The 17030-nt window shown below is 39.4% G+C and overlaps 1 protein-coding gene across 1 annotated transcript in view; it reads left to right on the top strand.

The window, feature by feature from the left end:
* The window catches only part of MYO5B (myosin VB), a 575225-nt gene that overhangs the window by 348576 nt on the left and 209619 nt on the right, over nt 1-17030 (top strand). The window contains exon 10 of the mRNA XM_053701104.1: nt 5144-5409. Within this exon, the coding sequence (XP_053557079.1) occupies nt 5144-5409 (266 nt within the window). The remainder of the gene's footprint in view (nt 1-5143; nt 5410-17030) is intronic.

The raw sequence follows: 17030 nt of genomic DNA, 5'->3' as shown, positions 1-17030 counted from the left end.
TTTTCGGAGAAGTGTCTATATAGGGCCGTCTCTTTGTTCATCTTCTCGATGCACAGAAGATGTTCCCTTATTCTTTCCTTTAGAGGTCTAGACGTCTGTCCTACATACTGTAAGCCACATGGGCATTACAGTATGTAGGACAGACGTCTAGACCTCTAAAGGAAAGAATAAGGGAACATCTTCTGTGCATCGAGAAGATGAACAAAGAGACGGCCCTATATAGACACTTCTCCGAAAAGCATTGTGGAGACATTAAGGCATTGAAATATATCGGAATAAAGAAGGTGGCAAAAAATTGGAGAGGTGGCAACCATGGAAAGCAACTGCTGATTGAAGAATCTAAATGGATATTCTCCCTCGACTGTCTACACCCAAGGGGGTTGAATAATAAGGAAGACTTGTCCCATCTCCTGAATAACACCTGAAGACAGAAGAGACATACATATATATCCTGAGTGAATCGAAAATGAACACCATCTCCTCTCTACACACGTATTCCCTCTCCTGAATAGACACACATCCTCTAAGAGAACCGAGAAGAGAATACCATTCCCTCCCCAAATCCACTCAGCAAAATAAGAAAAGACACACTGCTCTTGAAAGAACTATAGTTGAATGTCACCTCCCTCCTCCCCAAAGAAATTTATAAATCCGGTAGAAAAAGAACAGAAGTTGATGGTACCCCCCCCCTTTCACCCAATTAGAAATATGGAATAATCTGAAAAAGAAGAATGGCCCTTTCCAAGCTATGAAAACGGCGGAGCAGCCGTATTATATCGAGTAGAGAAACAAAAGCCATTTCCGTTCTTTCCTACAAAACGAAACACTCTAATATATAAGAAGTCCTGGCAAGATACATTAAGGGTACACTCCAATGAAGCCGGACGATGTTTATACAACCACTGTTGGAGACCCGATTGGAAAAACATCATCCTCCCCTTGGTGGAGACCTGACTGAAACAAAAGCATTCTCCCCTTTGAGAGAAAAAATCTATTACAAAGGACAAAAATACAAGTCTGGTCCAACTAGAAAGTAAGAAGGTTATATTTCTCACTTATTGTTTTTAAATGTCTCCAATGTTGGGAGCATAGAAGTCCTCCCCTCATCCTTTTTATAAAAGAAGCATGATTCTGAAGAATCTCCCATCACAGAAGTCCTCCTCTCACTCTATATACAAAAGCCTATACATTCGGGAGCACAATTGTAAAATATCATAATGTATGAAACTAAATTTAGCTCATACTGACCTAAACCTGTACGAAAGATATGGCCTATAAAAAAGGCTGAATAATTACAAGAGATTTAGGGCCTAACTTAAGCCTTATGAACCACTAATGTCTAAGAGATATTAAAGTGAATGGAAGCTAGACCTAAGGCTGCAATAATAACAAAATATAAAAAGAGGTTAAAATGACCCCTAAACTGATATACATTGTATTCAAATATCCCTATATTATTCTTAGAAAACAGAAGAAAATTGGATCCCCTGAAAAATCGGAAAATATGTCAAATTTCAATATTGAATCCTCAAACTTGAATTTAACTTCACACAAAAAATATGTTGAATGTTAAAAAAACCATTAATTTGGCCATCTACTCTGGCAATGGGTTCTTAATGGAAACCAAATTTCAAGAATAGCAATGAACAAAAGTTACAAAGACTAAATTAGTGATAGAAATAATCACACAGGGTAATATAAATTAAGAATTACGATTGTGTAAAAGTAATCAGAAAGCTACAAATCTGTTCCCCTTTTGTCCCCAAATAACATAGAAAAACAGTAAGCTACATATCCCTCCCCCCGGTCCTCAAATAACACAGTACATATTAGGCAGGCAGGTACTAACGATCCTGACATAAAAAAGGAGAAATATATAGTAATCATATAGAGGAAATACGAAACATCAAACTGATAGTTAACATCACAGTTCACCAAACTGATGATGTCACAATTAATATATATAACATTTGAAATGGTGTAAATCAATAGAACACCACGAATAGCATATAACTACATGAGTATATTAACAAAAGATGCGTAAGTGCAGTAACGCAACACTAGACTAAATCGAAAGCTGTTGTTACAATGAGAATGGAATCAGGAATATAAATAAATAGTACTCCTACATACAAAACTACAAATATTCTAATGAACTATTTTTCTTTAGAAATATGAGCCAACAAGGCTAAACACAATGTACATACGTGTCATACAGAATAATGAACCAATAAGGTTCAACACACCTCACACACCTCCAAAGTTTGAGCCAATTAGAAAGGAGCAAAACACTAACCAATAAGATTAGGGGATTATCGGCTAAACATAACACATCTACCTTCGCATACAGAACAATGAACCAATAAGGTTCAACATCTCCTACACACCTCTAAAGTCTGAGCGAATCAGAAGGGAGCAAAATGTTAATCAATAAGATCAGGGGAATATCGGACTAATACATCTAAAGCCATAAGAATAATAGAATTGTATAAAGTGCTAATAAAATTTGAAAATTATGGCAATATAATACAAGCAGATAAGATCGAAAATACAAATTAACAGTATAAACCGTATGACCCGGAATCACTATGGAAACCAATTCCGGGATCAACATACGGGTAGTATTGGAAAGGGTATTTAAAGACCCTCAGATTAACATTAAACCAGTCTTGAAAAAGGTCTATGTTGGACCGAAACGCGTCGACTGGTGAGTAGCAATCCAATCATTTATCTATTAGAAAAACAATCTGCACTATTATTATTTCTTTTGGCAGAAGGAAGTAATAACCTGAGTGACGCTGGAGCTGAAAATAGTCTATTGACGCTGAAGCCCATACTCCACTGCAGGCAACTATATATCCTATATAGACTGATAGAGCACATAGAAGACAGGAATCACCCACATTGGGAAACACATAAACTCTGACTTTCAACAAAAGTTGTTTTTGGTTACACATTTTTATTTCTACATTTTTTCGATTTTTGACTTTTTAATTTTTATATTTTATATTTTTTTATTTTTTATTGCTCACAAATTTTGGCGGTTGCAATCATGTTGGTCACTAGTGACAATTGAGGTTTAAAAATTGGAACACACATTGGAATATTTTTGCACCCATCACGGAAACACTGATTTGTTATTTACACTTTTTTTTTGGAATATGGACTGCATATTTTGAAGTTGTTTATTGTTTTTATTGTGTTATAAAGTTTCTATGTATATTTGAATATTCACATTAACCTGTCACAGAATCACCTTAAACAGAACACGCATCCTCATTTTTTCCGCTAGCGGAAACGGTCACTGATCCTTTACAGGAGCAGCTGATCGGCTCCACTCTGGTCACATACAACCTAAGGGACCCGGTATAAGTGTCTAACAAACATTATACAGACATATTTAGAAGCTAACAGTGACATATATCCTTAACATCCTGTCATAACTCCAATTAATATTATCGCAGATTGATCTGACAATTACAGTGGGTAGCGCTACTACAAGATCAGCCTGTACCTCTATATTCTTTGTGATATATACCTATCCGGTAGAATTGTTATAGCTAGTAACAATACTTAAGGTATTTGTTTCCAGAATGTTTTATTAATATTTTTTATTATATATATCATTTTTTATTTTTATAATCAGCATTTTGCAAGGATTTCCTAAGAAGTATAACCGAATATTTCAGGTTTTTACATTTGGACTTTTATAATTGTAAAATATTGTACGGATTTGTAATCAATCCACTCTGTTTATCGCATATGCATAAAGTTTAGATACGGATGCCTAAATCCTCAAAGCCATCTCAGAATAAGCACAACTGAATGGTTCAGATATTGAGGTTTTTTAAATTTGGATTTGTATTCTTACCCATTGTGAAACATTGTAAAACACTGTGTGGACTCGTAATCAATCCACTCTGTCTATTACTTAACATTAAGTTTAGATACGAATGTTCTAGATCATCAAGCTATCTCAGAAGTATTGCAAAGAATTTATGTTTTGTGAAATTGTTTTTAATCTGTAATAAATTATTTGTCTTAACCCATATTGTAAAGGAATTGGTTTTACATTCTGAACCCAGCCGGTTCGCTGGCGCTTTGATACTTTCCGACTTTTCTCATAACTTACCAGACCACTAGGGGTCACCTATCAAAGCTAAGGGCTAAATTAGTAGTAGGCGCTAAGTGATTTCTTCTCTTAATGTCCTGGGAAAAACAGGACAGTTGGCATCTGTAGAAGGAACTGTGACCAGAGATTTAGGACCATGGGTGGTATTTGCTTTAATTCAAAGTAGCAGGAGATACAGCAAGGTTCTCATCCTGTGACAATTCTGCAATATGCACAATGGTTTGCAGCTCTGCAATAATATTACCCTGAGGTCTCCCTAAGAGTAAAAAGGGGAAACCAGACGTAGACTCCTTGTTTAAATGCCTTAGAGGGAGTCAACTGTAACTCACTGATGAGGCCCAGAGAGGCCGAAATTTATTTCTGCGGTTTGTTGCTTTCCCTTGTTTAGAGGAGAAATGCCTGGTAGTTTGGGCTGGACTGCCTTTTGGCAGCATCAGACCAATATGCCATAGGACATTCCTCCTCTGTGAAAGGCACAGTAAGCTAAAAGAGACTGCACCCTGAGTGGTACTGGCCTCGTGCACAACACGTGTTTGTGCCCTCTCAGTTAAGTGAGTCTCTATATTTTTTTTCTTCTTATAATATTAAATGGAACATTTTAATATTACATTGCTAACCCTAGATAAGAGGTTAAACACATATGCAAAGTCCTGTAAAGGAGCAGTGCAGCTCCTAAACAGGAAGCCACCAGTTAGCCAATCAAAAGCAGTGGTCTCAAAACCCACCAATCACCAGACATGTTCTACACAGGAGTTGCAATGCTTTTTATGTCCCTGTAAACTTTACAATTATTTCTTTCATATTTAATATAATTTAAAAAAAAATTATCTGTATTTTATTCTTATGCCAAAAAGTGTTGTGAATTAAGAAATTTTATTTAACATATATAACTGCTCCTCTTTCATATACAAATGTTGTAAATGTACAATAAAAAACCAGTGAGATATCTCAGTAAACTGTTCAGGATTTCTTGTTGTTTTCATAATTTGATCTACTTTGTTCTCCTTTCAGAAAGGCGATATACCGCTCAACCACTTCTGCTCGTTGCTTGGAGTAGAACACGACCAGATGGAGCACTGGCTGTGCCACAGGAAGCTGGTTACCACCTCTGAGACATACGTGAAAACCATGTCCGTACAGCAAGCCACTAATGCCAGGAATGCTCTGGCAAAACATATTTATGCTCAACTGTTCAACTGGATCGTACAGCATGTCAACAAAGCGCTGCATACCACAAGCAAGCAGCACTCTTTCATTGGGGTCCTAGACATCTACGGGTAAGAATGTGGTCATTAAATAGTGATTTATATGGCACCATGTACTTTTTAATGCAAATTTATCTATCTATCACCTATCTGTCTATCTGTCCATCTATCTATCACCTATATGTCTATCTATCTATATATCTATCACCTATCTGTCTGTCTGTCTATCTATACGTCTATCTGTCCATCTATCTATCTATCACCTATCTGTCTGTCTGTCTATCTATACGTCTATCTGTCCATCTATCTATCTATCACCTATCTGTCCATCTTTCTATCTATACGTCTATCTGTCCATCTTTCTATCTAAATGCATAACTGTAAAAAGCTGACAAGAAAATATCATGTAAAAAGATAAGATATTGTACCTTAAAATTGTATCAACTCACCAGAGGTGGTGTTGGATCCTGAGCTGCTCTCTGTACTGTCATCTGCATGGTGAAAAAAAAACAGCCAACCATCTTCATCAGTGCTGAGTTCACACTTTGCTTTACTGTAATCTCATAAGATTTTACTCAAATCTTGTGAGATTTCATAGTAAACTTCCTTAAACTGAGGAGGGAAATAACCTGTGCTGTACAGTTGCTCGTTCCCTTGCAAGTTCTGGACTAGTATCCTGATTGGTAGCTTAAAGCCCATTTACAATGGGATATGGCTACTGAAGGAACTGAGAGGTAAAATACCTATGTTTTTACATAAAAATATTTGTGTGATATTTTCTAGTCAGCTTTTTACAGAGACGCTGCATCACTTTTAAGTGCTTCAACGTTTGGGTATCAGGTCCCTTTAAAGAGAAATAAAATAAAAATGAAAACAGGACAGCCTCATCAGTGTATAAGACAGTGGTATTTTCTAAGAAAGAGAAGTAGATTCTTGGATCCTGATTCCTTTATCTTAAGACAATTCCTTTATGATGAGGGTTTATGCTGTTCCCTGCATGTTCTGTAAGTGCGGAGACTACCTGTAGCGTATCAGAAAGAGATGAATGTACATTTTGCTGCTGCTGCTGTCATTGGCCAGTTAGTAACTTTGCTGCTAGAGGCAGCTTTTTGCTAATTAACTAGTTTATTTGAGGTTGTGTAGTGATTAGAATCTGGCCAAATTAAACCACCCCCCCCCCACAAAATAAGATGCCATTTCAAATGAAAATAAACAAACAGACATTTAAACAAACATAAAAGTGGGGCCAAAGAATATTTGGATATTGTATTTATTGTTGCATTGCATATCACTATCTGCTCAAAATTCTTTGGTTGTATTATATTTCTGAGCCCTGTGCTTGTCAGATATTTGACTTGTGACATGTGACTGGGCACTGCAGCTATGCATATTCATGGGCACTGGGGCTATGTACCTCTATTTAAGGGCGCTAGGGCTATGTACCCCTATCTTGGGCACTGGGGCTGTGCACCCCTATTCTAGGGCTCTGGGGCTATGTACCCCTCCTTATCTAAGGGCACTGGGAATATGTCCTATTTAATGGTGCTAGGGCTATGCACCACTGTCGTGAGCACTGGGGGGCTATGCACCACTGTCGTGAGCACTGGGGGGCTATTTACCCCTCTTCTAGGGCTCTTGGGCTATGTACCCCTATTCTAAGGCACTGGTGCAATGTACCCCTATTCTAGTGCACTGGGATTGTGTACCCCTATTCTAGTGCACTGGGATTATGTAACCCTATCTTGGGCACTGGGAATATGTCCTCATATTTAATGGTGCTAGGGCTATGTACCCCTGTCTTGGGCACTGGGGCTATTTACCCCTCTTCTAGGGCACTCTGGCTATTTACCCCTATTCTAGGGCAATGGAGCTGTGTACCCCTATTCTAGTGCACTGGGATTATGTACCCCTATCTTTGACACATTGTGCTATTTACCCCTTTTCTAATGCACTCAGTCTATTTACCCCTTTTCTAGTTCACTGGGGCTATGCACCCCTATCTTGGGCACAGGAGATATGTACTCCTATTTAATGGTGCTAAGGCTATGTACCCCTGTCTTGGGCACTGGGGCTATTTACCCCTTTTCTAATGCACTCAGTCTATTTACCCCTTTTCTAGTGCATTGGGGCTATGCACCCCTATCTTGGGCACTGGGGATATGTACTCCTATTTAAGGGCGCTAGGGCTATTAAAGAACAGGAAGTGGGAATTTACAAAATAATGGTGTAATAGGTCCCTGCCATAACCCCCATATTCCCTGCATATTTAGCTTTGTGTTATTTTTTTGAACTACCAAATGTCTAGTCTATAACTGTTAAGCACAATTATTTTTTTTATAAGGACAACCAGTCACTAATGGCAGGATTATCCACGTGTCATTATACTCATATATAATGCTAAAGATAACACCTCAAAATAAAACTAAATTATTACTTTTTTATATCAGAAATTTGTTACTATTTGTTACTATTAATCAATCAAATTTTACTGTATATACTACTCAGATTCATAAAATTTGGTACAAATACAGGTTTTTTATGCAGGCCATATTAAAACCTTAGGGGCCATTTGTGAACAGTGACCTGTCATGTTGTCTTCCCCGGTCTAGAAGAATCCGTGTTTGTGACATTGCTTGATGTTCATATCTAAGAGGTTTTTTTTTTTTAGATATAATTTACTGACTGGTATTGCAAAATTACTTGTACATAGCACTAAGCCTCAGTAAAGGGTCAATGTATGCAGCTGATAAGAGTTCATTTTATTCAAAACCGCTGAAGGAAAACCCTTTCAAATGGGTCATCTCACTACAATGTGGAGTTGATTTCTGCTGCTGCCTCTTATTGTTTAAGTTTTCTATGACCCATATTGCAGTACTGACATTTTCAGCATAGGTGGTGGTTTCAGCATGCAACGGCAGCTATTTCAAATGACAAAATAAATGTAGAAAGGTATTTGTAAACAATTTAATTCACTTCACCTGGAAAAAAATTATAATTGTGAACTGATTAATGGGAATAACATTTATTGTGGAGTTACATTATACTGACTTCAGCATCAAGCACATGAAACAGTTTTGTCTGTGGATTTACCACAAGTGGCACAATGCCACCTCTGTAAAGTGTCTAATATACTCAGGACCTGGCTTGCTGCTTGAATATTCTGCTGTATATTCAGGGATAATGGGAAACATTAAAATTGTATTCTCTATCTGAATCATGAAATAAAAAAATGGATTTCATGTCCCTTTAATAACATGATAAAATAAATTCTGTTAAACAAGTCTTCTAAACAGAACTGAGCAGTATGTTGCATCCTAGTACTGTGTAATCGGATAAACTGTATGGGAGCACTTCTGTAGGAGCTGAGGATCTTTTATTATTGCAAATGTTTACAGCTCACTGGTTTGTTTTATGTTTTATAAATAAATCATTCCTTCCTGTAGTTTGACTTTAAAGGGACAGTAATGGCAAAATTAAGCTTTCAATATTCAGATAGAGCATACAATTTCCAATTTACTTCTAGTATCAAAATTAATTTGATCTGTTTTTATTCTTGATTGAAGACTAAACCTAGGAAAGCTGATAGGAGCTGAGGAGCATGTGTGTTTCTATAGCAGCAGTGTTAATAACTGTATATGACATTGCTACAATGTTTAACCAAAGAAACCATGAGAACTAAACAAAATGTATAATAGAAGTAAATTGGTTGTTTAAATTGTCATGCTCTATCCAATCAGTTTGTTTAATTTTGACTTTAGTATCCCTTTAAGATTTTATTATACAGCAAACTGCTGTTTTACCTTGTATAAGAAATTTTAAAAATACAAATGGTATCATAGACTTTACCACAAGTGCAGCTTTCCTGAACAAACATTTTTACCATCAAGGACATTTTTATCTAAACGTTTCCCTCTTAATTTTGCCCTTCATCTTAAATGGGGGGGGGGGGGGGGAGAGATTGATAAGGAAGGAGAGAGTATGAAATGGAAAGGGCAATGGAGAAAAAGAAAAAGACCTCTAGGATAGGGGAATAAAAGGGCTCATTTATGAAGCCAGGTTTATAACTTCAAAGCCCTTTTGGTGCATCACTTGATAAAAACACTGGAATGATCAGAGCAGGGTGCTTGATAACTCGTGGGCTAGCATGAATGATTGCAGGGTTGTGCAACCTTAAATTTCTGCATCATCGTTTGTGATTGTCGGTGGATAGGTTCTCTGTCTGGAAACTTGTCCGGACATACCTTCTTAAAATTTGCTGTTTCAGTAAATGAATTCTTTCCAGTAGTGTTGTGTAATACATAGTATATTCTTTTTGTGTCTCTTGGACTCATGCCAGCTTTATGCTTTATTTCATCTGGCACTGTGAATGTTTTGTAATTAAAGGGACACTGAACCCAATTTTTTTCTTTCGTGATTCAGATAGAGCATGCAATTTTAAGCAACTTTCTAATTTACTCATATTTAATTTTCTCTTATTCTCTTGGTATCTTTATTTGAAATGCAAGAATGTAAGTTTAGATGCAGGCTCATTTTTGGTGAGCAACCTGGGTTGTTCTTGCTGATTGGAGGATAAATTCACCCACCAATAAAAAGTGCTGCCCAGAGTCTGAACCAAAAAAGCTTAGATGCCTTCTTTTTAAAATAAAGATAGCAAGAGAACGAAGAAAAAATGATAATAGGAGTAAATTAGAAAGTTGCTTAAAATTGCATGCTCTGTCTGAATCACAAAATAAAAACAATTGGGTTCAGTGTCCCTTTAAGTAAAGTGTATATTCATCCTTAAAGGAACAGGAAACCTTTAAAATTGTATGTTCTATCCAAATCATGAAATAAAATTTAAACAACTTTCCAATTTACTTCCATGATCAAATGTGCTTCGTTCTCTTGTTCTACTTTGCTGAAGGAACAGCATTTCACTACTGGCAGCAAGATGAACACATCTAGTCAGCCAATCACAAGAGAAAAATGTGTGCAGGCAACAATTAGCAGCAGCTACCACTAGTGTAGGATATGTGCGTATTCTTTCTCTTGTAAAGGTGTATCCAGTCCACGGGTTCATCCATTACTTGTGGGATATTCTCCTTCCCAACAGGAAGTTGCAAGAGGACACCCACAGCAGAGCTGTCTATATAGCTCCTCCCCTAACTGCCACCCCCAGTCATTCTCTTGCAAGCTCTCAACAAGAAAGGAAGTATCAAGAGATATGTGGTGACTTAGTGTAGTTTTACCTTCAATCAAAAGTTTGTTATTTTTAAACGGTACCGGCGTTGTACTGTTTTACTCTCAGGCAGAAATTAGAAGAAGAATCTGCCTGGAGGTTGATGATCTTAGCGGTTTGTAACTAAGGTCCATTCCTGTTCTCACACATAACTGAAGAGTATGGAAAGAAAACTTCAGTTGGGGGGACGGTTGGCAAATCACCTGATTTGAGGTATGTTCAGTATATTTTTTTCTAGAGAGATGATAAGGTCTAGAATATGCTGACAGTGCCTGATATATTTGAGGTAAGCCTGATACAGTGATTTAACAGCGACTGGGATCATGCTTACAAGATAAGGGTAATTTTTATGTTAACCCTCATAGTACTTAGTGTTAAAACGTTTGCATTACTTAACAGAAAAAACGTTTTTTCTCTGAGGGTGATAAATCTTTATTTTGGGGCCTAGTTTTCCACATGGCTGTTATTTTACTCCTAGGAGTAGTTTTTTATGGCCCTCTGACTGTGAGTGCATGGTGGGAGGGGGCCTATTTTCGCGCACTTTATGCGCAGTTGTTATACAGACTGAGACATCCAGCTTCTCTAAAGGAGTCCTCTGGCATCTAGGACCACTATAGAGGGGTTCTTTCCTGCAGAAATCGTGTTTAAGGGAAGGTAGGAGCCACAGTAGAGATGTGGCAGTGTGTTTGACTGTTTTTTAACGGTGCTACCGTTTTTCTGATCCGTTTTTGGGCCTAAGGGGTTAATCATCCATTTGCAAGTGGGTGCAATGCTGCTTTAGTCTCTTGTACACACTGTAAAAATTTCGTAGAGTTTACTGCTTTTTAACACTGATTTGCAGTTTATATGGTAGTTTTTTCTCTTAAAGGTACAGTACCGTTTTTGTTTAATTGCTTTTCACATTTATTAAAGTGTTTTCCAAGCTTGCTGGTCTCATTACTAGTCTGTTAAACATGTCTGACATAGAAGAAACTCCTTGTTCATTATGTTTAGAAGCCATTGTGGAACCCCCTATTAGAATGTGTACCAAATGCATTGACCTTTCTATAAGTTATAAAGACCATATTATGGCTTTTAAAGATTTATCACCAGAGGTTTCTCAGACTGGCAAAAGGGAGATTATGCCATCTAACTCTCCCCATGGGTCAGAACCTATAACTCCCGCTCAAGTGACGCCAAGTACATCTGGCGCGTCCACTGCGTTTACTTTACAGGACATGGCGGCAGTTATGAATCATACTCTCACAGAGGTATTGTCCAAACTGCCAGGGTTACAAGGAAAGCGAGACAGCTCTGGGGCTAGAATAAATACAGAGCTCTCTGACACTTTAGTAGCTATGTCTGATATACCCTCACAATGTACAGAAGCCGAAGCAGGAGAGCTTCTATCTGTGGGTGACATTTCTGATTCAGGGAAGGCGTTACTTCAGTCTGACTCTGAAATGACAGCATTTAAATTTAAACTTGAACACCTCCGTGTGTTGTTCAGGGAGGTTTTAGCGACTCTGGATGACTGTGACACCATTGTAGTCCCAGAGAAGTTGTGTAAAATGGACAAATACTTTGCTGTGCCTGTTTACACTGATGTTTTTCCAATCCCTAAGAGGTTTTCAGAAATTATTACGAAGGAATGGGATAGACCAGGTGTACCGTTCTCTCCCCCTCCTGCCTTTATGAAGATGTTTCCCATAGATGCCGCTACACGGGACTCGTGGCAGACGGTCCCTAAGGTGGAGGGGGCAGTCTCTACCCTAGCTAAACGTACAACTATTCCCGTCGAGGACAGTTGTGCTTTCCTAGATCCAATGGATAAAAAACTAGAGGGTTTCCTTAAGAAAATCTTTATACAACAAGGTTTTATTCTCCAGCCTCTTGCATGCATTGCCCCAGTCACTGCTGCAGCGGCTTTCTGGTTCGAGTCTCTTGAAGAGGCTCTACAGGTGGAGACCCCGTTGGATGATATCCTAGACAGGCTTAAAACTCTTAAGCTAGCCAATTTATTTATTTCTGACGCCGTTTTTCATTTAACAAAGCTAACGGCTAAGAATTCAGGTTTTGCCATTCAGGCGCGTAGGGCGCTATGGCTTAAATCCTGGTCAGCTGACGTTACTTCAAAGTCTAAGCTTCTTAACATCCCCTTCAAAGGGCAGACACTATTCGGGCCTGGATTGAAGGAGATAATTTCTGATATCACTGGAGGAAAAGGCCACGCCCTTCCCCAGGATAGGTCCAACAAATCAAGGACCAAACAGACCAATTTTCGTTCCTTTCGAAACTTCAAGAGTGGCGCAGCTTCAACTTCCTCTGCTGCTAAACAAGAAGGAAATTTTGCCCAGTCCAAGCCGGTCTGGAGACCTAATGAGGCTTGGAACAAGGGAAAGCAGGCCAAAAAACCTGCTGCTGCCTCTAAGACAGCATGAAGGAGTAGCCCCCGATCCGGGACCGGATCTAGTTGGGGGCAGACTTTTTCTCTTCGCCCAGGCTTGGGCAAGAGACGTCCAGGATCCCTGGGCTCTGGAGATAGTTTCCCAGGGATATCTTCTGGATTTCAAAGCCTCGTCTCCAAAGGGGAGATTTCATCTCTCACAATTATCTGCAAACCAGATAAAGAGAGAGGCATTCTTATGTTGTGTTCAAGACCTTCTGGTCATAGGAGTGATCCACCCAGTTCCAAGGGAGGAAAAGGGGCAGGGATTCTATTCAAATCTGTTCATAGTTCCCAAAAAAGAGGGAACTTTCAGACCAATCTTGGATCTCAAGATCCTAAACAAATTTCTCAGGGTCCCATCTTTCAAGATGGAGACTATTCGAACCATCCTACCTATGATCCAGGAGGGTCAATATATGACTACCGTGGATCTAAAGGATGATTATCTCCACATTCCGATACACAGAGATCATCATCGGTTTCTCAGGTTTGCCTTCCTAGACAGGGATTACCAGTTTGTGGCTCTTCCCTTCAGATTAGCCACGGCACCAAGAATCTTTACGAAGTTTCTAGGGTCCCTACTGGCAGTTCTAAGGCCACGAGGCATAGCGGTGGCTCCTTACCTAGACGACATTCTGATACAGGCGTCGACTTTTAAAATCGCCAAGTCCCATACGGACATTGTTCTGGCATTCCTGAGGTCTCACGGGTGGAAGGTGAATGAAGAAAAGAGTTCTCTCTCCCCTCTCACAAGAGTTTCCTTCCTAGGAACTCTGATAGATTCAGTAGAAATGAAGATTTTTCTGACAGAGGTCAGGTTGTCAAAGCTTCTAACTTCCTGCCGTGCTCTTTATTCCACTTCTCAGCCATCAGTGGCTCAGTGTATGGAAGTAATCGGCTTAATGGTAGCGGCAATGGACATAGTTGCGTTTGCCCGCCTACATCTCAGACCGCTGCAACTTTGCATGCTCAGTCAGTGGAATGGGGATTACACAGATTTGTCCCCACTGCTATATCTGGATCAGGATACCAGGGATTCTCTTCTCTGGTGGTTCTCTCGGGTCCATCTGTCCAGGGGAATGAGCTTCCGCAGGCCAGAATGGACTATAGTGACGACAGATGCCAGCCTTCTGGGCTGGGGCGCAGTCTGGAACTCCCTGAAGGCTCAGGGCTCGTGGTCTCAGGAGGAAGCCCTCCTTCCGATAAACATTCTGGAACTAAGAGCGATATTCAATGCTCTTCAGGCTTGCCCTCAGCTAGCGGAGGTCAGATTAATCAGATTTCAGTCGGACAATATCACGACTGTGGTCTATATCAACCATCAGGAGGGAACAAGAAGCCCCCTGGCAATGTTGGAGGTTTCAAAGATAATTCTATGGGCAGAGGTTCACTCTTGCCATCTTTTAGCTATCCATATCCCAGGAGTAGAGAACTGGGAGGCGGATTTTTTAAATCGGCAGACTTTTCATCCGGGGGGGGGGGAGCTCCATCCGGAGGTATTTGCCCAGTTGATTCAACTATGGGGCAAACCGGAACTGGATCTCATGGTGTCTCGTCAGAATGCCAAGCTTCCTCGTTACGGGTCCAGGTCCAGGGACCCCAAGGCAGCACTGATAGATGCTCTAGCAGCTCCCTGGTCCTTCAGCCTGGCTTATGTGTTTCCACCGTTTCCTCTGCTCCCTCGGCTGATTGCCAAGATCATGCAGGAGAGAGCTTTGGTGATTTTGATAGCTCCTGCGTGGCAACGCAGGACTTGGTATGCAGATCTGGTGGACATGTCATCCTTTCCACCATGGACTCTGCCGCTAAGGCAGGACCTTCTACTTCAAGGTACTTTCAAACATCCAAATCTAATTTCTCTGCGTCTGACTGCTTGGAGATTGAACGCTTGATTCTATCGAAGCGTGGTTTTTCCGTATCGGTCATTGATACCTTAATTCAGGCTTGAAAGCCTGCCACCAGGAAAATCTATCATAAGATATGGTGTAAATATCTTCACTGGTGTGAATCCATGGGTTACTCATGGAGTAAAGTCAGGATTCCTAGAATCTTATCCTTTCTCCAAGAGGGATTGGAGAAAGGATTATCTGCTGGTTCCTTAAAGGGACAGATTTCTGGTCTGTCCTTTTGCACAAACGTCTGGCTGAGGTTCCAAACGTTCAGGCGTTTTGTCAGGCTTTAGTTAGAATCAAGCCTGTGTTTAAACCTGTTGCTCCGCCATGGAGTTTAAATTTAGTTCTTAAAGTTCTTCAAGGGGCTCCGTTTGAACCTTTGCATTCCATAGATATTAAGCTTTTATCTTGGAAAGTTCTGTTTTTAGTAGCTATCTCCTCGGCTTGAAGAGTTTCGGAGTTATCTGCTTTACAGTGTGATTCCCCTTATCTGATTTTCCATGCAGATAAGGTAGTTTTGCGTACCAAACCTGGGTTTCTTCCTAAGGTGGTATCTAATAAGAATATCAATCAGGAGATTGTTGTTCAGTCACTGTGTCCTAATCCTTCTTCAAAGAAGGAACGTCTTTTACACAATCTTGATGTGGTTCGTGCTTTAAAGTTTTACTTACAAGCTACGAAGAATTTTCGTCAAACATCTGCTTTGTTTGTTGTCTACTCTGGACAGAGGAGAGGCCAAAAGGCTTCGGCAACTTCTCTTTCTTTTTGAATGAGAAGCATGATCCACTTAGCTTATGAGACTGCTGGCCAGCAGCCTCCTGAAAGAATTACAGCTCATTCCACTAGAGCAGTGGCTTCCACATGGGCTTTTAAAAATGAGGCCTCTGTTGAACAGATTTGTAAGGCGGCGACTTGGTCTTCGCTTCACACTTTTTCTAAATTCTACAAATTCGATACTTTTGCTTCTTCGGAGGCTATTTTTGGGAGAAAGGTCTTACAGGCAGAGGTGCCTTCCGTTTAAGTGCCTGCCTTGTCCCTCCCTTCATCCGTGTCCTAAAGCTTTGGTATTGGTATCCCACAAGTAATGGATGAACCCATGGACTGGATACACCTTTACAAGAGAAAACTAAATTTATGCTTACCTGATACATTTTTTTCTCTTGTGGTGTATCCAGTCCACGGCCCGCCCTGTCATTTTTAGGCAGGTGTTTTTTATTTTTAAACTACAGTCACCACTGCACCCTATAGTTTCTCCTTTTTTCTTGCTTGTCTTCGGTCGAATGACTGGGGGTGGCAGTTAGGGGAGGAGCTATATAGACAGCTCTCCTGTGGGTGTCCTCTTGCAACTTCCTGTTGGGAAGGAGAATATCCCACAAGTAATGGATGAACCCGTGGACTGGATACACCACAAGAGAAATAAATTTATCAGGTAAGCATAAATTTTGTTTTTTCAACAAGGGATACCAAGAGAACAAAGTACATTTGAAATTAGAAGTGAATTTAAAAGTGTCTTAAAATGACATGCTCTTATCGGAATCATGCAAGTTTAATTTTGACTTTCCTATCCCTTTAAAACAGATAAATAGGGCTCTCTGTGCAGTTGAAGTGTTACACTTCTCCCGGGTTCTATGTTCTAGCAGAAGCAAAAATACAATATTTACGAGAAGAACTGAAATAAAGGCTAGAGACAAACTTTTAGGTCTTAAAGGGACATGATATGTTGAAGCCCGTGAAAGTTCCTTAAAAAACCAAAACAACATGTTTTTATGTTAGATCATGTCAATGTTGCAGTATTGACAAACTATAGCTGAATTTATATTTTTCATTTTCAACTGGCTGATAGCAGGTAAATGGTTAAAAACACCAATAAAGATAACATCAGATTCAAATCTGTGGGTATTTTGTTTTATGCTTCCCCAATTATGTGAGCAGAAGCTTGTTTATTTTATTTTTTTAATTGTAATAGGAAATGTTTGTTTATGGGTCGCAAAACAACAAAAAACAAAACAACTTAGCATTATTCTTTACTTGGTTATTTTGTCCTTGTGTTATTTAACTGTTATAATTTTGAATTAAAAATGTAAGTTTTCCAATTCTGAGAACTGAAAGTGTGAAGGAGCTTATGTTAATCGACTGCAAAACAGTGCAGGTTAAT

Source organism: Bombina bombina, chromosome 2, assembly GCF_027579735.1.
Source record: "Bombina bombina isolate aBomBom1 chromosome 2, aBomBom1.pri, whole genome shotgun sequence".
In the NCBI taxonomy this organism is placed as follows: Eukaryota; Metazoa; Chordata; class Amphibia; order Anura; family Bombinatoridae; genus Bombina; species Bombina bombina.
This window is presented reverse-complemented; position numbering and strand designations above follow the sequence as displayed.